At 40.5% G+C, this 23,014-nt stretch overlaps 1 protein-coding gene across 1 annotated transcript in view; it reads left to right on the top strand.

Annotated features, from left to right (window-relative positions):
• Window positions 1–23,014, top strand: part of LOC129092822 (calsyntenin-2-like) — a 165,182-nt gene that overhangs the window by 81,488 nt on the left and 60,680 nt on the right. The window contains exon 6 of the mRNA XM_054600852.1: window positions 5,663–5,812. Within this exon, the coding sequence (XP_054456827.1) occupies window positions 5,663–5,812 (150 nt within the window). The remainder of the gene's footprint in view (window positions 1–5,662; window positions 5,813–23,014) is intronic.

Raw genomic sequence — 23,014 nt, 5'->3', positions numbered from 1 at the left:
TGAACCAGCCCTAACTATAAGCGCTATCAAAAAGGAAGGTCTTAAGCCTGCTCTTAAAAGTGGTGAGTGTGTCTGCCCCCCGGACTGAAACTGGAACCTGGTTCCACAGAAGAGGAGCCTGATAACTGAAGGCTCTGGCTCCCAAGGCTCTGGCTCCCATGCATCCCTGCATCGCTTTGAGACAGGATTTGCCTGATTTTCGCAATGTTACGTAAATGAAAAAAGGCTGTCCTTGAGATCTGTTTTATATAAGAGTTAAAAGACAGATCCTGGTCAAAGATAACTCCAAGGTTCTTAACGGTAGTGCTGGATGCTAGAGCAATGCCATCTAGAGAAACTATATCGTTAGATAATTGATTTCGAAGGTGATCTGGGCCTAGGAGAATAACTTCTGTTTTTTCCGAGTTTAACATTAAAAAGTTACAGGTCATCCATGTTTTTATGTCCGTAAGACATGCTTGAAGTTTAGAGAACTGGTTAGTTTCGTCTGGCTTAATTGATAGATATAACTGGGTATCATCTGCATAACAATGAAAGTTTACTGAGTGTTTTCTGATAATATTCCCCAGGGGAAGCATATATAAGGTAAATAAAATAGGTCCAAGAACAGACCCCTGTGGAACTCCGTGACTGACCCTGGTTTTCATCGAGCTTTCATTGTTTACATATACAAACTGAGATCGGTCTGATAAATACGACTTAAACCAGCTAAGTGCGGTTCCTTTAATGCCTATTAGATGCTCCAATCTCTGTAATAGGATTTGGTGATCAATGGTATTAAATGCAGCACTAAGGTCTAGCAATACAAGTACAGAGACAAGTCCTTTGTCTGAAGCTATTAGAAGGTCATTGGTCATTTTCACCAGTGCCGTCTCTGTGCTATGATTCACTCTAAATCCTGACTGAAAATCCTCAAATAAACTATCGTTATGCATAAAGTCACAGAGCTGATTTGCTACTGCTTTCTCAAGGATCTTAGAGAGGAACGGAAGGTTAGATATAGGTCTATAGTTAGCCAACACCTCTGGATCAAGAGTAGGTTTCTTAAGAAGAGGTTTAATTACAGCTAGTTTGAAGGCCTGTGGTACATGGCCCGTTAGTAAAGACAGATTGATAATTTCTAATAAAGAATTGCTAATTAAAGGTAAAACTTCCTTAAGCAGCCTAGTCGGAATCGGGTCTAAGAGACAGGTGGAAGGTTTAGACTTAGAAATAGTTAAAGTCAATTGTTGAAGGTCGATGGGAGAAAAGCCATCTAAATATATTTCAGGTTCTACAGCTGTGGATCGATCGGTACTGGTTGAGGGCAGTAGATTATACATTTTTTCTCTAATAGTTAGAATCTTATCATTAAAGAAGTTCATGAAGTCACTACTACTGAGGTTTATAGGAATACACGGCTCCACAGAGCTGTGACTCTCTGTCAGCCTGGCTACAGTGCTGAAGAGAACCCTGGGGTTGTTCTTATTTTTCTCTATTAATGCTGAATAATAGGCTGCTCTAGCATTACGGAGTTATAAAGGGATGATAGATGGAACTCACAGACACAGATGCTAGGTGTTTTGCTTGTGTGTATGTTTGATAGAGAGGCACATAGAGAGACCGAGATGGAGGGTAAAGTAGTCATTTACTCACTGGCCACCCTTGCCAGCAGTCGCAGCACGCACAGCCTGCTGACACGGATAAGTTGACGTGGTAATTGAAGGAATATGACCCTCAGTCATGCCGAAAGGTGTGAGTGTGCGATTGTGCATGCACATACTTGTGGAAAGAAAAGGAAGCAAGCAGCACAACAGATGAGGCAGCAAACAGTGAGATCGGATGATGCTGCAAAAAAACAGTGAGACAATGATGTGGATTGAAATGGAATGAGAAGGTTGGAGAGGGGAGAACGAGGAGGGAAGGAATTCTAAACAAGCCGAGAGGGAGGCAGAGAATGGGAGATGAGGAGGACGGGGGAGCCGAACAAAGCCGTCCTCGTATGAATTACATCTAATCCTCCCACTCACACGCCTGTATTCAAATATACCACATTATCAACATTCAGCTCCCTCTGCACCTCGCTCTCCACAATACAGAAACCCCAAGAACCATCCAGGCTGCAATATGAGTTGCAATAACTCATTCCGGCTACGTTTCAACTCGCAGGGCTGATAGTGTCTCTTCTCAACGCTCTCTACTTCCCACAACTGTTCTCAGTCATGGTGCCTCCTCCCTGTCCAGGCCTGGCTGCGTGTTTAGCATTGTCATTCGTCTGTAGTGGGAGATTCGTTAAATATTAACTGGAGACATTAGGGAGCACAAGAGCTACCTTCATGCACTCTGCTTAGCATGAGAAGAGACGCTGGTTTGGTAAATGGGTCGCGGTTACCAACAAGGCTGGAGACTCTCAGTCACTGAATGTGGTCTGGATGCTGATTGATACTGTAGAGACATTCAGAGCTTGTTTGTTTCTTTTTTGTGGTGCTGTGTGCGGCATTCTGACATCACAAACTCAGTGCCACATCATTTTTCATGCCTCCCAACATTCTGTTTTCGTCCCTCTATCCCTTTTTCATGAACAATATATCTCACGAACGCCTTGAGTAAAATATATATATTTTTAAATGTGTACAAACATCCACCTGCACTCCAGGTTGAGCTGATTAGAATTGGAAGGTCAAGGGTCACTGTAATCTCACAAAACACATTTTTGGACATAACTCAAGAACTCATATGCTAGTTATGACAATTTCACACAAATGACAATAGGATAAATTCTTTAACTGATGAAAGTTTAGATGGACAAGGATTGGAACCGCAACATGACCATGGGTAGGTTATTCTGGTGTGCGGCCTGGGGCGGCTGTGGCGTAGTGGAGAGCAAGGTAGTTCTACAATCAGAGGGTCGGTGGTTCAATACCCGACTTCGGCAGTCGATGTGTCCTTGGGCAAGACACTTAACCCCAAGTTGCTCCTGAAGGCTTGCCATTGGTGTGGACTGGATGATGAATGTTAGTTAGAGTCTGATGGTGGCACCTTGCATGGTAGCCTGTCATCAGTGTGTGAATGGGTGAATGATATGTAATACACTACTGATTGTAAGTCGCTTTGGATAAAAGTGTCTGCTAAATGACTGTAATGTAATGTAATGTGTGCATATACGGCTTTGTACAAATAATCAATATACAAAACTGACTATAATACCAGGCTGTATTGAAGATGTCAAGGAAAAATTCTCAAGACCGATGCACCAGAACCACATTGGTTTTTTACTGCCCGCATTCGTTCTTTGTCAAAATATGGCACTTACATAACCAAAAATGTAACTCAACCAACGAAAGTTAAGGTGTAGATTTGGGTTTGTTATGCTAATAGCAGCTGATGTAGCCACTATAGAGGTCTGGTATACTAACCTCTTTCTAAACCCAAACTCCAGCTTTTTATTTTTCTCAAGTCTTGAGTGACATTACTTGAGTCAATGCGTTAGATTTCACACAGCTCCCTCTGGAGCCTGCAGGAGACTTTCCACAACTTTCCAATTTTTTTCCCAATGTAAGTCTATGGGAAAAAGTATTTCTGGGCCTCATGCCATCAAGTAACGGAACCACAAATTGTAAGGTATGAGGTAACCCATGATGATGTAATCAGGGTTATTTTCCCAGACATTGGAAAGGCCCCTCTAAAGCCACAACATGAAAATTAAAGGATAGATATTTACTTCTGGTATGGGGTTAGTTTTAACAAATATATTCGTTACCTTCAGGGACATTACATTACATTACATTACAGTCATTTAGCAGACGCTTTTATCCAAAGCGACTTACAGGAAGTGTATTCAACATAGGTATTCAAGAGAACTACTAGTCACCAGAAGTCATAAGTGCATCTCCTTTCTTAAACAAGCATCTTAAAGCATAAACCAGAGCAAAAGTATAGTGCAGAGGCAAATTACTACGAAAAACAATAATTGCAACAGACTAATACGAATATAATAAGTGCTACAAACTACTACGAATAGGATAAGTGCAGTAAACGAATACGAATTCAATAAGTGCAGCGAACTGATATGAATACAGTAAGTGCAACATAACACCCGGTAGGTGAGGGGAGGTACTGATATCTTCATTGCGTCAGGAAGCGACAGGTCTTTAATGGAAACGCCGTCTTCATTTTTAGAAACATTAGTGCTAATCAAAGCATTTGTGTGAGATTAGAGGCTACCTGCCATCCCGACCATGATCTCATTTGTTACAGTGATTATATTAAGGCATCTCAGTTAATTTGACAATGATGTATAACGATGCTTTAAAATTGAAATTAAATACCCATTACTCATTTAAGCAAACACACACACACAGTGTATAAGCATTCAGTATTATCTAATAAGTCAAATATGTCATACAGACAGGCTTTGTTACTGTTGTTACTTTCCTCAAGGCGCTTTTAAGTATTTACTTAACCTTTTTACTTTTTATAGGTATACAGACTAAACTCTGAAGTCTTATGACAGTAAACAGAAGAGAAGTCCTCAGACTGAAGTACTGCTCCATTAAGATAACATTTGAAAGTGGAGAGTAGCAATGAATATGAAATTGTTGGTTGCACGTTGCTTATGACTACAATAAAATAAAGCTCATTTAGCTATAAAAGCTCACACAGCCTATTTATGACTCCATAAAGTCTGTCTCCAGATCCCTGGTGACCGAGAAACTCCGGACTATTTTTCAGTCTCTGGTTGTGGGTTTGTGGTGTTTATTACAAAATAAAAGGTTTCACAAAAACATTTACACATTTTCATAATGACTTTCTAAACCCCATCACCTGTTCTACTGTACGTCAACTTCTGTGAAGAAAGTTCTTTACGAAATAAAATAATAAATTCAACATTACGACTCACATCCCCCTTATTTTATAGGAGTTTCTCCTAATTTTACCAGTTATTAGCTTCTTTAAGCCTTAGGGTGTTTTTGTGAATACAGCCTCAGGGCGGAAAATCCTAAAACTATTCATTACAATATGTGCACCTGTGCTTTTTCAACTGTGACATGCCAACATGTCTTCTGTGAAAGAAGCCAATTGCCCCAATGATGGAAACATCCCATCCTCTTTAATGAGACTAATCATATTCACCTTAATTGCCTAAATGAATGTCAGGTGTTGGGTTTTGGCATTGAAACTAAGAACTAAAATAAAGAGACCAAAACTCCACAGTATAATTCTGCATCCCAGACAACCCAGATGTTGAATTTCCCAGTTAAAATTTCCAACATCCGACATCTGAGTGCTCCAGAGGCACAACGCCAAACATTACCAAAAACCATGGCTGACAGTGACAAAGTGATGTTTCTTTGGCAAGTACAGTTGGCTTTAGTTGATGGTTTACCATTTTACGATGTGCGCTTCCATTGTTGTGTGAACTTCTTGAGTTCAGAAGTGCTTTGCATAAGTGCTTTTTTTTAGAGGTAGTTAACTGCTTCACAGATTCCACCCTTACCACACAGTAACAAGAACATTTTGTTAATTGGCATAAATTTGGGAAATGTATTACTTTTTTAGATCTCAAAACTTCAAACATAGCAATGTGTGGTCGCCCACTGGATCAGCGCAAAAGGTTCTTATTATTATGGAACTGACTTTACTCTACAGCACATTATAATGAACCTTTTTTCCCTCACACAAGGTAACATCCGGAACACGGAGAAGCTGAGCTACGACCGCCAGCAGCAGTACGAGATCCAGGTGACGGCCTGGGACTGCGGCCAGAAGAGAGCCCTGCACAGCGTCCCGGTCCGCATCGACGTCAAGCCCGTCTGCAAGCCTGGCTGGCAAGGTGGGTTCGTCGTCACACAAATATATATGTTTGTGTGTGTGTGCAGTGATTTCAGGCAGTTCTGACTGAGCGGTGTTCAAACATCCAGAAACGTAGATGCATTTATTTGCGTGCGACTACTTAAAGTTTGTCCAATGTGTGTGCCGGGCCGTATCGTACAGCCTGTGAACTAAGAGCTGTGTGTGTGTGTGTGTGTGTGTGTGTGTGTGTGTGTGAGTTCTCTGTTTTGCTCACAGAAAACACAGATGTGATTATTTGCACGTCATTACCTCAGCGTGTGTGCTTACCTCTGAATGTGTGGTACTTGCTGTACTGTGTATACCTCATTTTTCTCCATTTGTGCCGATCATACTGTTTTCTCCTCTCTCTCTCTACCTACCAACTCTCTCTTACTCCTTTCCTTTCCTGACCCTCTCTCTCTCTCTCTCTCTCTCTCTCTCTCCTTCCCCCTCCCTGAGGAATTGGCCTGTCATGTTTAGCAGGTGTGATCAACAGCACTTTACTAAGAGCAGCGTGACACAGCCAACACGGCTCTTAGCACATCAGAAAGCAGTCGTGGCAGCCTTAACAAGGCCCAGAGTAACGCAAAGACGAGTGCTGGAGGTGAGCGCTACGACAACGGCACGAACGGCGCCCGGTGTAACCGCAGACGCAATTTACACTTGTCACAGAGGGCAGCGGCTCATGTGATGAAAGACGGAACAAACGCAGGGGTGCGGCTCCACATGTTACCGCGTGCAATCTGTGTTGTTCTGTCATTAACAAGGTGATTCATGTGCTGGATTTCTTTGGCGTCCGGCCATTTATCGCCCCACAGGACGTGATGTTAGCGGGGCCGGGCGGTGATGAACAGCGGTAAATGAGGAGCCTGGCAGCAGCTCAGTGGCGGCCACTGAACCCTGCAAAAAAACTAAGTTTCTTGGCTCAAATGCAATTCTTTCAATTTGTGTTTTTCCTCAAAACTAGCTGCAACACATTTGGTTTGAGATGAATTTACATGTTTCTGATCTGAGGCAGAAATGTTCAAGCGCAAGGTCGAGGTGGAAAAAGCCAAATCAATCCATTTTGCATCGAGACAATAAATGATTCAAGGAACGTCTTGAAACTCCTAACATTAGTACTCGACCGTACTAATGTAAATCATTTCTTAAGAAGGGCACTTTTTGCAGTGCAGTACCAGCTCTCCCAGACTAGAGACCAATTTTGAAGATTCAGATGAATTAAGGTCACCAAATCAAACAACTAAAATAGAAACAAAGAAAGAAAAAGGAGTAAAAGTTTTACCCTTTGTTCTCAATTTCAAAATGAGTACATGTAAGTAGTACAAAGTCACTGTGGCAGCACTTGGCAGCATACTGTGCAGTGGGTTTTTATCAGCGCAATGCCAAGGGGCAAAGTTACAAACAATGATGATGATGGCAAGTGGAATCACAGACGTCTCGGTGTACAATAAAAGCATGCAGAATCTACAGACACACACAAGAGAGTCGGCTACACACAGCAATTCCCACGTAGTCACGGCTACGTATGTCTGTACGTTTAAATCCTACATTTGCTCACATAAAAAAGAAACGCTCAAACTTTTGAGATGCATTGATCTTCATCTTCACGCTGTCACTGCGGGGGGAGATGTGCCAGCTCAGTGTCTGCGCACAACACACATGCATTCACACACACACACACACACACACATTTGCGAACACACAGAACATCCCGGGCTGTCGTGGGTGTACAGAGCGAGATGAACTCCCTCTCTCGGCTCTCAGAGATAATCCTGTCTTTGAAGCCTGTTTGCAATGTTTTTTATTTTTTCAAATTAGGATTCTCAGCACACGATTATGGCGGGAAAAAAAAAGATACACACACAAACACACACAAACAGAGATACGCTGTCCCTTGATGAAAGGGCAGTCGTCCCTAAGAGCGTTGTTTGGCAGCGGGGATGAAAGGATGGATGAAGGGGGAAGTAAATGCCATGGCCACAGATCAGGGGATATTTAATAGGGCTAGTGGATGTTGTATTAAAGGCAGGCTACTGTGGGAATGTCAGAGACACACACACAGACAAGTGCACGCACACAAAAAGATGTGCTTTCTTCTGTTAAAAAACAGTAATCTGTCAGTTCACATTAGCCACGGTCCCTGGCTCTGGACAGCGGCGGGGCTCAGCTGTGGGTCCCTCTAATCAAATGTCCTCCACTTGGCTTGTGGAAACTCTCACACACACTCACTCACAAAGGTGTGTGTGTGTGATCAAAATATCAGCTTTATTCTTTCCAATTTCCATTTTTACCTTTTATAAAACAACATGAAACACTGAACGAAACAATTCTGCTAAATAATGAGTGCTTTGTTTTTACTTTTCCATACCTCTACTTTTTCTTAAAGTTACTGTGAGGAACTTTTAAGAATTGAATATGAAACAATTTAATACCGATGCCTTTATGTAAGTAATGTAACGAGATTAGCGGGAAGATTTCAATGTAGTTATTCTTAATTCGGTGCCACTGGGTTGGATTCTGGTTGAATAATTGGAAACAGGACCGCCTGGTGCAAACTGACAGACCCTGTTCCAGTAAAATAATAGGTTTTCGAAAGGGAGTCTGGTGCTCGGAAACACTACCAAGACTGCCAGACTCAACACAAAATCTAATTTCCTCCTAGTAGCTTTAAAGCAGCTTCAAATCATATTTTTATATCAATATATCAAATGACATACATTGAATTACTGCAACTCCCCTTGCTTTTATTGCGCTTTATAGAAACTTTCAGCTTAGTGTAGGCGTCCGGCTGTAAATTCACTTATTTGGCTCACTCTCATTGGTTACAGCCGCAGTAAGCAGCTGTTTTCAGCAACAAAAAGAAAACTCTAAAACCCCACTCTACATTACCTTTTCTGCACCAGACAGGAGACCGACAAAGCAACTAGCTGGTGAAGGTTGTGAAGCACAAAGCAGCTAAAAAGACAAAGTTGTAATAGACTGAAAACAGAGCTCCAACAGAGTGTAGAATGTAGTTACATTCATCAAGTAGACAGAAACACAACTCCAAATGAATGATAATGTTGCTCTGTAGCTGCTGGATGTGTAAAAAAGCAACTGTTTGCTAGTGAGTTTACATCTAAATGTATCTATAGCATAGAGTAGACATATATGCACCGTTTTATTTTGGTCACAAGAAAAGCTAAAGATTGGGAGTAATAACTATAAAAGTTTAGTTCCTATACTTTTCTTCTTTACAATCCAACGTGACAGGGCATTCAATCAATATTTACATAATAATAATACAAACCAAATAAAAGTATTGTTTCTTTACAATTGTTAATATAAGGGAAATAATTCAAATCTCATTAAACCTGAATGTACTCTCATCACCACTAAAGTAAGAGCTGACTCTTACTTTATAAGCCATTCCTGTCACCTATGTCACCTAAAACACGTGGTGTAGTAACACACACACTCTAACCCAAACACACACACACCTACAAACACGCACACACACACACACACACACACACACACACACACACACACACACACACACACACACACACACACACACACACACACAAACATGGACAATTATCCCTCGGCATGTAAATTTCTTCAGTGTGCAACTCAGAAGAAGTTGGCCACTCCCTAGAGTAAAACTCTTTCTCTCTACTCAGACACACACACACACACACACACACACACACACACACACACACACACACACACACACACACACACACACACACACACACACACACACACAGCTCTTTGCTGACGAACACAATTAAGTACGTCTTGAGTGACAGATTGCCGCACTGATGAAAAAATGAATCTGCATATTCATATTCGTACTTTGTGTGTTGAGTATGGCTCTGCTTGTGTGTGCGTGTGTGTGTGTGTGTGTGTGTGTGTGTGTGTGGGTGAACATGTGACTTTGCATTCTGTTTTACCTTAAAACATCCCCATATTAAAAGTGAACCCATGGATATTGTCAGTCAAGGCAATTAGTCTGAACCTCAGTCTGCAGTTCAGGTGTCTAAACTATGAGGGAATAATTAGAGCAATACACCATATACATAGGTGTTTATGTTTTAGATGTTTGCTGTCACTTTTCTTTGTGATGAGACATCATTATTGTTTCTTTTTTGGGAAGACGTGGCGTTGAGTATTTACCTTTGACAACAGAAGCGTTCTAAGGCATCCAAACAATGCTGCTGGGATGCTTCAATGAATATAGAACAACACATAGGCTTTAGAAAATGATACTTGTGAAGCTGGTGTAGAGAAAAACATCCCATAGCGTACCTGTTCGATGTCTCGATTGCTCTACAAAATGTAAATGAGGAGAAATTGAATTGACAGACACTTGATTGAAGATCCAGGAGGAACTTTAGTAGAGTAAGGAGAGCAGAATGTAGACGCTGTGTCTGGTTATTAAAAGTTATAGGAAATGGGGTTTTGAAGCAAGAGTTGGACCAATACATCAGTCTCAAATATGAATATTTGCTCTGCCTGTGGTGTAGCTGTAGCCTAACTATAAGGGCCCCAAACAGCCAGAGATTTATTATGATGTTTGAATATGAAAAGTTTAGTTATATTATTCTAACTCATTACCCCCAAACATAACCTACAATAAGGCCCCAAAGCATTTAAAAATGATGCAACTTAACTGTATACTACGAACTGTGTTGAGTACTTCTACTTCTACTAAAATGATAGTACTAAATGAGTTGACAGAGACATTTTACAGGTTTACATTGCAGATTCAGAATTAGTTATTTTTCCTTTAACTATCCAGCATTATGAATTGAAAGCACCGCCTTAAACAGACATTTAGTGAATTTTGGTTTGCTACATTATGCTGCTTATGATTTTTGAATGTAGTCTCTAGACAGATGTTACAAAGTCACATCTGTCATACATACTGGTTGAGTATGTAGTATGCAGTAGGCCTACATTAGTATGCGATTTCAAAGCCAAAGGACACGCAGCCACAGGCGTGCAGGCACGGCTTAGTAGAGTTAGTTTGCCAGTGGCAACGTTATGAGTGTTATAAATTCCACCTCCCGCACTACTGCTCTGTTAGCTAGCTAGTTCGTCCACAACACGACAAAGCGGTTTTCGAGATATGCAAAGAACACACGGAAAGACTGAGGTTCCTTGTTATATATTTATAGTCTCTATTTTCCCAGGTAGACCAGAAAATAAATGTTTTTTTAGACAGAAGGTAAACCAGGCCAACAATCATTAAAACCGTAAAGTGACATCCTTAATCATGACATTGTAATTCTAATTATGAATTATATTTCACAGTCAGATACAGGATGATTTTGTAAGTTGGTTTCCCCTGAAAATGCTGAAAGCACAGCATGGAGCCTCAGTCTTAATCAAGGAGAGTGTGTCACAACTTTGAAGTGAGGATTAAGGCGGCGAGACGTGGAGGGAGAGATGGATGTTGTGATTTCCTCTCACCCACGGGCAATTTAACTTAACAGCCATTTGGTCTCATTGGTTTAATCCAAATGTCCCGTGCAAAGAACAGGCTGTCACAGCTGTAAAGAATGACCAATCAGCACAGGTGGAGGCATTTGTGTTAATTAACACACACGTCTAAGGGAGAAACTAAACCGAGAGGACTTTTAGAGGTCAGAGTAAAAACAAACACAAACTTAACTGTCTTATCTGACATAATGCTGATATATGTTTGTATAAAAGCTTATTTGTGGATGCAAAATGCATAATACAAAGAGTAATAATTGACCTTGTTTGCAGTTGGAGGTGTCCTGTTTTGCACGTCTCTTTTATACGCAAATCCAAGGATTTACCGAAGTAAACAAGTCGCCATTACTGTGGCAGCGTCTCCCTAGAATACATACACGTCTGAATGCAAGCTGTCCCAAGAGGTGTACAATTTTTTACGTATACGTTTACTTTCTATTTTATGTTACTTTTGATGTCTTGGTAAGAGCCTTAGCAGTTCTCAGGTGTCTTAAACTTCCACTTGCTAGCTTAGATAGCTAACATTAGTGGGTTAAGACCCTAGGGGCTATGATGGTCCCACAGAATAAATTAACTCAATCTCTTAACTGTAGCATTATTGTGAAATAGAATGTTAGTTGCTCTTACTAGGGCAACCTCATAAGCACAAAGTAAACATCATTTGGTCGGCACTGACAACACGTAGCTTACAATGGCGCCCGGTGTATAACTGGCGACTCTCAAAGGCCAAAATGCACCAAAAGCACCTTGTTTGACGTCGGTCAATTCATGATCCTCCACCTCAGAACTAGTAGTTTTTTAAGGCAAAGGTTTCCATTAAGGCAATATTTTTGCATAATACAGATACCCTTTAATCTTTTAACATGATCTACATAATGAAGGTCCTGGTTCAAATCTATGAAAGTGGAAAATATTAAATTATGGATCTGATAGAGATGAAAGTTTAACTAGATAATGTGAAAGGGTATCTACATAATCCAGGCACTCTATTGGAGTTGTTTGGGAGACAAAAGTAAGTCCTCACGAACAGTCTTTGGCTGAGTAAAGACACTGTACTCCAGAGAACATACGATGTTATTTTTTTTAATTAATCCAAATGAATGCGCTCAATTTGAAGCTCTCAGGTACTAAGCTTTGAATTAACTGTCACCGCATTGCTGACTTGTGTGGCTTTTTGTTTGTGGCCTTGAGCAAGTGCTTTTAGTGTCTGTTAAACTTGGTGCTTTTGTAAGTCGCACTGATATTAAATGTGAACATAGCTGTCTGCAGAATGAGCAGTTTGGGAGATGTTGGTAGCTTTCAGGTAATCGAGATGCACTCGTAAGCACATCGGAAGGACAGCATGGCAGTCAACCCTGGAAGTGTTTCTTATATACAAATTTCTGTATTGTTCTACTTTTTCTCTGGACACTGACTAAGCCTAAATGTATGTCAGTTTTGTCGAGTTTAAATAGTAGGTAAAGTCTTACTGGGAAAGCTAATACTTTACAATGCTGTAGTACAGAGAAAAAAGATAAGCACATTTGTATGTAACCTGTACAGTAAATGTATATGTGTAGCAAATTGACTTATATACTTTAAACCCCAAATAAAGTCATCGTTGATCTTCCATGGAAGGTAATATAAAGTGAAAAAAATAACATAACAATGAAAGAAACCTGTACAACAATTTGTATGTCATTTGGAATATACGTGTATTTCTTGATTTTGATAATTGCCATCAGATAGGTCACATGAAGAAATCATTTTTGAAGTTGTGGAGAGTTAAAAAATTCACTGAGAATCAACTGGTTCTTGTGCATATTCTAGACAATTAGACTTACTGTTTTGCACGCATTTGTCAAAACACGTGCAGTTTGCGAAGTTCAAATCAACAACTAACTAACTAATTGTTTAAAAAGACATAAATCTCATCCCAGAATCGAGCCAAAGCAAATGAGAAAAACTAGGATATGATCCACTGATATTTTGCTAAAAGGGTGTCAGACTCATAGTGACACACTGAGCATAGCTATTCTAAGCTTAGTGTGTGTGTGTGTGTGTGTGTGTGTGTGTGTGTGTGTGTGTGTGTGTGTGTGTGTGTGTGTGTGTGTGTGTGTGTGTGTGTGTGTGTGTGTGTGCCAACCAATGCTCCAGATCTGTGATAAGAGTAGGAAGAGAATGAATTAAAGAGAGGAAAGGAGGAAAACAAATTGCTCGGCACTTCCCTTTTCCATTTCCTCTAACCTCCCACTCCTTTTTCTTGCTTCCTCTCTAATCTTCCACTGAAGCTGTCTGGCTGCTGCTTTAGCACTTTTCCTCCCCTCTCTGGTATTAGCTTGTTTTCCTGAATTACTTTCCTCTGTTTCATTTTTCCTTTTTCGCGTCCGTGTCCTGCATCTTTATCTGGAAGATCACGAGAACGGCAGTATGTGTGCATCTGTGAGTGAGTGTGCAGCTCTGTCTGTCCACAGCTTATTTCGCATTCTGCTGCAGCAAACTTAATAATATTCTGTCTGGCCAGCTATGGCTGCATGCTCAAGGACCCCTCATGATTTGCAGTGACTCTAACTTTCTCAAAACACCTTTTATTGCCTATTTTATACTGCCATTGACCGCCTGCTGAGCCCCTCACTCAGTACTCGGCCCCTGGCGGGAAGGAACCCTTAGTGGTGACACAGCTGAGTGCATCTCTGACCCCACCCTATCTGCGCCCACAGTGGGGGATAACAGCTAATGGATTCGATGGTGTGTTTGGATGACGGCTCATAGAACTACCTGTACACACACTGCTGAGTACCTCTCGGTTGCTACTCTGCGGCTCACTTTTATTGTTTTGGATAGTTTGTGTTTGGCTAACCGCTAACTGCTAACAGAACTAGCAGTACGCATGCAGCTGTAGCTTGAAGCATCTCAGCTGCTAATTTGTTTTTTGCAAGACTGTATGACGTGTCTTATGCAATGAATTCAAGCTGATCACCAGCATACATCGCCACTTGTTTTTGAGTTTGAATGAAGTTCGTTTAACAATGCCTTGCAGCCCATTAGTGTCTAGACAGAAGGTTAGCAAACTGTGGGTTGTTTTCATTCAATTTGCACAATACAGCAGTGGTTGTTGCAGACAAACCTTGTAGAGAACTGCACTCTGCTGAATGCACTGTTCTAGTTCTCTGTTCTCTTTCTTTATCCATTCATTGGCTTCATAATTCTTTGCTTTTCCCCTTTGCTCCTCTTCTCCTCTCATCTCTCCACCTGGTTTATCAGTTCACCCTCACGTTAGTGTGTCTTTCATGCTCTGCACTCGTCTTTCTTCCCTGATCCACTGATAGTTGGATGCAGGAATCTACTAGTCTCCTGTGTAAATCAAATGCACTGGATTCTCCTCTTACTCCACTTTTCACTGTTATTACACCATAACACACACAAACACACACCTACTTACACACACACACACACACACACACACACACACACACACACATTGTCACAGGGATCAACCCGTGAACCTTCCCTACAATCCTCTCTAACCTCAGGCATGGATGGATGAATGGTGGAAGGGGTATAAAGATAGCTGGTTGAAAAGGTGTGTGTTTGTGTGTGTAGGAGATTGTGTGTTTGTGTGTGTTTGCAGGGTGAAGAGCAGCAGAGGGAGGGAGAAAGATAGATACCTTAACACACACACACCTGCTGACAAATTGTAGATGCACCTTGGTAACACACACAGTTGTATGCACAAAACACATGCATACACAAACAGGAAGTGGACATAGCGCAGGCACTAGTGCATGACGCACACTTACACACCCGCACACACCTATGTAGGAGCGATGACACTTCCTGTGTCATGTGTTGTCTATCAGCCTGTTGAGATTGGAGTTTCCTTTATAGTGCCACCGCAGTGTCAAGGCGACATTGAGTGATCATGATTACAAAGACAAAGGGAGTAAAGGAGGGAGATGTGAGAGGGATAGAATAGCAGGGAGTGAAAAAAGGCAGAGGAGTTAAAGGAAAAGATAAAACGTACGCATTAACGTCTGGGGTAAAGGTTTACGCCCAAAGGGAGAGACTTTTAAGTGTCAGAGTTTCATCATGCAGTCATGTAGACAAACAACGGACGGCTGTGATGTCAGTTAAGCAGTCGATCTACAGTTATGTTCAGGCCCTCACCCGTGGCTATGAGCCTTGGATAGTTACTAAAGAGCAACGTACTGGAAAACGTCCTGGTGGGGTAGAGCAGACCCTGGGGCAGTCATGCTGCAGGGATTACAGCGCAGATACCAACGAGCCTCGGATTCCCTCGGGACCCCCATGAGGAGATAGAGGACATGGGATGTCTCCAGTAGTACGCTTAGTCTGCCGCCATCATGAGCAAAATGGAGCTGGAGAGAAAGAGATATACTGCAGAGTCTCAGAAAGCACTTTTTAGCTTTTTGCTTTTTTTTTTTATCGTTTTCAATGTCTCCACTCTAAACACCCAGGATTAAATTGTCATTTTCACTCGATCCTCAAAGGGGGCAAAAGAATTAGAATTACACTAGACGTGAAATTGGGGTCTTTTAGGAGGCTTTCCACAGAATCCAAGCACAAAAGTGCAATTTCATTAGAGATTATCCCATTAGAGACTTTTATAAAACTATTGTAATAGAAGTATGTTCCAGTCACCTCAGGTGCTGCGCAGAACAGACTGTGATGACAGATGGTATTTATTTAATTTATGATGTTTTCAACCTTGTTTGAAAGAGGCACTCTTTTAAGAACAGTTACCGTAATGGCTTTGAATGTAAGAAGACCCAACGACCAACATTGATAGATGTTAAAAAACTTGAAATAGATCAAGTTACGTAGATAAAGCCTCTTCTAAATGTGTGTTTAAATGTAGGCAATATGCATTTTTATTTAGTGCTCATCATCTTCTAACATGGCATTTTGAGTCCTGTACCCACTATCTCTATAAAGATCTCTATAAATCTTCATAGTAAAACATTTTTTTGCAGTAAGTATACAAGAAATTAACACACTGTTTTATACTACAAGGAAATTATACAAGATATCTGTGCCATTGGGCGTCAATCAAACTACTTTACTTCTTATGAATGCCACTGTCAAATACACTTAGAGAGAGAAAGCAAAATGTCTCTCAATAATAACTGCTTTTGATTTTCCAAGATGTTTATGGAGCTGTTTCACCACAACCTGCAATTCCATTTTCCAGCCTTGAGTAGAAGCTTTTTACAGGTTATAATTTTTCATCAATCTATTTCCTCCACGCCAGCAAAACACTTGAAACTCTTAAACCTGCAATAACTGCAAGTTTTGGTCAGCAGATGCAAGCTGTAAAAACCTCAACGACTAAATATCAAATCATATCAAAGTTAATATGAAAAACTTAATAGCAAATACCGCAGAGCAACATTGGCATTCATTTGGAGTCATGCTTCCGTTCACAAGAGACAGCATTCGCTCCTAGAAGTTTTGAGAATCCCTCCTCAATCTAAATGCCTAAAATTCAGAAAGGTTGAAGATTTCACTCCCATTCATTTTGTCATTCAACTTTTTGACGTTTTTTCAAATTTCTTTGTTGCCAGCCACCACCTTTAAAAGCCCTAAATTTTTTTCTTTCTGTTGCAAGCCTCCAAGCGCTGCAACGACACACGTAAGAGCTCTATATATGCTCAAGAAAATGAAAAAGTCTTCTTGTATGACGCACAAAGAGCATGCATGAAAGCATTAAAGGGAATGCTTTTGGGGGCATTGTGGGGTAAGAGACAGAGAAGGACAGCTGGAAAGGATGAGGAGAAATCAGAAAGATGGCACACTCACTGACGGAGGGTGACGGAGGAGGACAGAGTTGGAGAGCAAGAGGGATAAGGGAAGGAAGAGAGGAGCAGAGTGCTCTTTTAAATGGAAATTGGCTCTTCCACTGATGGCTGGGACGAGTAACGGCGACCCCCCTCCGGTTTCTCCGACGTGGTGTCAGCATTTTTACATGCACACGCACAAACACACACACAATGTTCACATAACTATCATCCTGCACCTCCACACATCTACACACACTCATTTAAAAGCATGTAAGAAGTTACTGATGACACAGACACACACACACACCCTCCAGAGACGGGACGCAGCGTGAAAGTGTGATGATGCATCATTTTCTTAAGCACCTCTATCCATCACCTCTTCACTCTCTGCTCACTTTAAGGAGGAGGTTGCAAACTTACCTCACCTGTGTGTCACATAGTGTTCACCGTTCACAAATTAAGATTTAATTTTGCATCTGCCATTTACTTATTTTTTGCCAAGTGCATAGCATAATAAATTGGTAGTCTAAGCAAAGCATGTTTGTAGGAATTTCTAGTAGGTCAGCGCTGCAACTTTTTGGACTCTACCTTCCAGAGATCAATGGCTAAGTTAAGGTACAAGTGTGAAGTATACCTTCCCTATTTCAGGAGTTGGTTGTGACTCCAACTTTGAGACTCTCTGGACTTGACTCTTACTGTATATATCAATAAACTGGAAGCTGTTACTGCGCATGAGGTGCTTTGAAAAGGCCACTGTACATTATGGTTACCTAAATCCAATTCAATGAAATGAAGCTCTCTGAATTATATCGAGGAAACACCAAAGGGTTCAGTATACTTCTGACAAACTAGAGTTTAATCCCAATATATTTAAAGGGCCAGGGTCTAGGATTTCAGGAGATCTGTTAGCATAGATATAATATAATGTTCATAACTATATTTTCATTAGTGTATAATCGATTGACAGTAAGAAATGTTGTGTTTCCATTATCTTAGAATGAGCTAACTACTACATGGAGTCCGGTCTGTTCCACTCCCATGTTTCTACAGTAGCCTAGAACAGACAAACCAAGCACTGGCTCTATAGGGAGCCTTTGCATTTTTATGTTACCTGAAGGCCACCGTAGTTCTCCAATACGCTTGTGAAACTGTTGTAATGTTGCAGAGTCACAGAGTGCAAAACTCTGAGGTGAGCGGAAGGGTATTCAGTTGTTTTCAATCTGCAACCTCACCACTAGATGGCACTAAATCCTACACACTGGTGTTTTAAAGTCAATCATGTTTATACTTCTATATACATATGATATTTGTATTGCAAAGTGCTATGCACAGAGGTAAAAATCGCTGTCATAGTGCAGGACAAGACATGATAAATCGTTTCAATGAAGAAAATAGTGCCCAAGGCGTTCAGGTTGTTGCACTTGGTTGTACACATAAAACATGAAAGAAGTAGTTGAGTTAAGAGTAAAAAAAAGAGCTTGAGGTCGAAGGTCAGGAACGGCATACTTATCACCTTCACAAACTTGACCAATCATTGCATTAAGTGGGCATGCTTGTCATAGTGATTGTTTAAAAAAAGTTACAAAAATTGCCAGATGTTAGTTGAGGATGTTCTAAATGCTGTTCGACAACCTGACTTTATTTGAAGCATACTAACGTCTTTCTGCTTTTATGCAGATTTATGGTACTATAAATAGCTGCACTGTACACGTAGTTTTGCCAACAGAACAAGTGAGCTTAATATAGTAAATGCACATGTCTGCTTGTTATGGATGTTAAGAGAGTTGCATGCCGTGGGACCTGTAAACATAAAAAAATAGACTGAAAAGCAAAGTATACACACAGTTTCAGAGTATTTATTGTCAAAACTAATCCTTTGTTTGTTTGTTTGTTTCTGCATTTGTGTTTATGCAGATTGGGACGTGCAATACACTTGTATTCATTTTATCCATGAAATAGTACTATTTTCATCACCTTTTGAAGACCCTTTTCAAGTAGGACATTTCAAGCAGTTACCATTAACAATGGATGCTTTTTATTGAGGCACTCCAGTTCTGGGACCTCCCCATCATTAATGTTATTAACGCATTTTCTGCTATGAAATGTCAAAATGCATTGAAACTGTGAAAGAGGAATATTTCAAACACAAGAGCAGTTGGTACTACATGTTTCAATTTAATCAAAATCCACTGTGAAATGTGATTAAGGCACAGTTTATCCTTGGATAGAGAAAAGACAGACTCTCATCCTTAACTTGATCATATGTTTTCAGTTGATTAAATAGTAGCCATCAAACAGCTGCCAGAAGGACGCATGGTTTCCATCAGCAATCCCATAATCATTAAAGAGCAGCACAAATAAAAACACAGTAATGGTGTGTACTGTACAGTATGGACATGAATTATAGCTTCTCAATAGGCTGATATTCTTTATCAGTGGATACATATTTTAAGTCAACACTTAGATCATTATACTTCATATGCAGGTTGCAACAAAAAAAAAAAATCTACTTCCACATAGTCGTTTTCATGTCAGCCTTTCTTCCTCTGCTTCTCTCTCTTGGGCCCGTTGTGTTAGTTCTGTTCAGTGTACTGCAGGCACGCACAGGACTCAATGGAGACCAAATAGCTTCCTGTTAAACCCATACTGCTGTTACTAATGCTGGGCTTTACTTCAGGTCTGCGTGTTACTGATACTGTGCCTGTGCATCGGGTTGTGAGTATGTTTGTAGTTCTGTCTGCTTCTGAATCACATTGTGCAACCGTGTGATTTGTGGACGTTTTGTCTATATGTTAAAATGTGTTGGCCCTGTTTGTACCATCCGGGGCGAATTTACGAGAAATTGAATGCGGCCACTGATAGCACCATGAATTGTGCACTACACACCGAGCCGCTTCCAGGTCGGGCTCGGGCCTGGCTCTGATGGGACTCTAGCTCATTTCATTTCTCTCCTTCCATTGTGCATATACGGCTAGGTCATCATTAATGAGTCAAATATTAATTACTTTCTCTTATTTTAAGGTTTTTTTTCTAAGAGATTTGAGACATATTAGAATTTTTTGAAGAGTAACTGCACACTTATGACTGTACTTCAATGAAGCACATCAATGCTGGTGTTATGGTCAAACACGCTCTTCTCCCTCAACCTCACTAAGTGCTTTTGTTGCCTAAATTTAACTTCCTGTGAAGATGGAAGTTTATTTTGAAAAGACATTATGCAAGTTACAAGCGTAGATGGACATGCTGTCCCTTACATGTCCAAAACTGACGCTAGACGGGTATGTAGAAAGTCAGAGTTTGAAGCTTATGAGCTAAGGTTTTTGGCGCATTGGGGAAATAATGTGTTTTTTTATTTTATGTGCTAACACAATGTTTCTGTAGAAAGGTTTTGGTATTAAATGAATGCATAACCATCTGTGAGTGGTTCCCATTATTGCTTAAAACCTGGCAGGGAGAAAGATGGTGATAAATGTTGTGTGTTGTATTTTTTAGTCTTCCATTAATCAAAACATTAAAGAAATGTGCGGATATAAAAGCAGCCACGAAGCAAAACATTTTTTTTGAGACCATTTTTTCAAAAGACCATTTTTTACTTTTTTCCTCGACAAATGCTTCTTCCAGTTGTTATTAAAGAAATGTGCCATTGTCAAAGATATAAAAAAGAACACGAAGCAAAACATAGATGTTTCTTCTTTTTGTCCCCGTTAACACACCTCAGCACAAATCAGTGTTTTTTTTGACAAAAGACCATTTTTCATTTATTTACTGCAGTATTTTCCTCGACAAATGCTTCTTCCAGATATTTTATCAGTGGTATGAGGCTGTTTGAACAGTTTTTTAAACTGTTGTGACTGTGAAAGTTTATCTCTATTAATTTTCTTTTTCTAACCCTAATGCCTCATAAGTCTACTTTAGTGGTTCCACACTGTTTCAACACCCCGTCTTCATTGTGTCTTACCATGAAGGGGGAGTCGTGTCTCAAAAAGAAATGTGCCTTTTGGTGTGAAAGAACATCTGCTACTGTACTTGGTCTTGTGATTTGTTTTCACGATATGCCGCACCCACGCTCCGTGTAACTCATTTGCCTTTCCTAGCAGCAGGTCCATTCCTCATTACATTTGGGGGCGGTGCATTTCACACCTTCTGTGTACATTCATCATCGGCTGCTCTCACAGTAGGGGTCACTACTGGGCCCATTACCTGGTATTTTACAGTAAAACTTTGAGTGTAATACGCATCAAGGTGGCATGACAACATGTGTATGTCTGCAGATTCAAAGAGCAAAAAAAATGCACATCTGCATACTCACTCGAGTAGCTGCAGTGTGTGAAACTATAACTCGACTCTAACTCTTTATGAACAAACTCAGCTTGCCCCCACAGGGAACTACCTATCAGGACTGCCAGGATGTACAGTTAATCTTGCCTGCTTTAGCATCTGTTTTGTATACTATTATACCATTCCAGTAGTGTTAAATATTTCAGTGATGATGCATAGCAAGCTTTCCCTACAAAACAACAAGACTAAGAGCCTACAGCCAAGATATAATGGTTTTCTGAGGCTGTAATGAAATAAATGCTAATGTTAACGTCTCACAATTAAAGTGTTGACCTTCTGATGTCAAGCAGCTATCGCCATCCTGGTTTACAATGTTATCTTGATAGCATATGTTAGTTAGTACTAAATACAAAGTACAACTGAGTCTGTATTGAATCATTAAACATTATTAAAATTGGATCTATTGGACATATCCAAAGTTGACCTGCTGATTGCACTAAATAAAAAGTCAAGGGGTTAAAAAAAGTCATTCAAATTCATTATGTTGGGAGCATAAATGTCTGGATGGAATTTCATTGCAATCCATCCAATTTCAATCTATTTCTAATCATTGAATCTAATTCAAAACTATTTAAATGTGCCGGTGACTGAAAGGTCCAGAGGTTATCAACGTTATTAGGATACATCCTCTGGGGAACATGAGAAGTATTTCAGTGGATAACTGACGTGCTAACGTTGACCTGCTAGTGGTGCTAAATGTCCTTTAGATCGATCCTCTGGGGCTCATGAATGTCTATCATTTAGAATGTTAAGGGAATCTGTCAAGGATTTGTTGAGATGTTTCAGTGTGGACCAAACTGATTGTCCGACTCGCCAGTCAATCCACATTGCTGTCCATAGACCCATGCAGCTAGTTTAGCTTAAAGCCAGTGGCAAATGGGAATGGCCCATTGGAAAGTGTCAGTAAATGATATGATAGGGCTATTCTTTCTCTCTCAAAGTGGCAATAACAAAAAACATTGTTCCCATTCGGAGTATTAATGTAATGGCCTCCAACTATGTATCCACAGATCTGAAGGAACCCAGATTAGTGAATAGATGCTCGGCATTGTAAACAAATACAAAACAGGCGTTTATACCATGTGATTAAAAACTATTAAAAGATGATGTGAGAACCGCCTAAATGTCATCTCCTTTCCTTATCTGTTTGTCCAATGCTCTCTAACCCACAAACCTTAATCACCCACTTCCGAACTCAACCCGCTTCCTCGCATCTATATGCATATTACATCCGCAACCCATTACTCCTCATTTATCCTTCCACTATCCCCTCACTCCTTCCCATGCATCCTTAACCATCCTCTGCCCTAGTCCTCCCCTCCGTCTTTGGATGTGGACTGGAGCCAGCACGGCAGTATTAAAGCCAGGTCCTCGCAGTTCATTTAACTCCCAGTTGTTGACGGAGTATGTTATCGCCACAGCATCTGCTACTTCCTCACTCCAAACTGAATCTAAAAAGGTGCAGCATCATTCGTTTGCTCAGCATGGTGTAGCAGAAAACAAAGACTGTATTTGAAGGTGGTTGCAGCCTTTTTTGCAATGACTAATCATTGCTGTACTCACTTTGAGACATCCACCATGATAATTTGACA

The sequence above is a fragment of the Anoplopoma fimbria genome, chromosome 1 (genome assembly GCF_027596085.1).
Source record: "Anoplopoma fimbria isolate UVic2021 breed Golden Eagle Sablefish chromosome 1, Afim_UVic_2022, whole genome shotgun sequence".
Taxonomy (NCBI): Eukaryota; Metazoa; Chordata; class Actinopteri; order Perciformes; family Anoplopomatidae; genus Anoplopoma; species Anoplopoma fimbria.
Note: the sequence above shows the minus strand (reverse complement) of the source record. Positions and strands in the feature narration are given on the sequence as shown.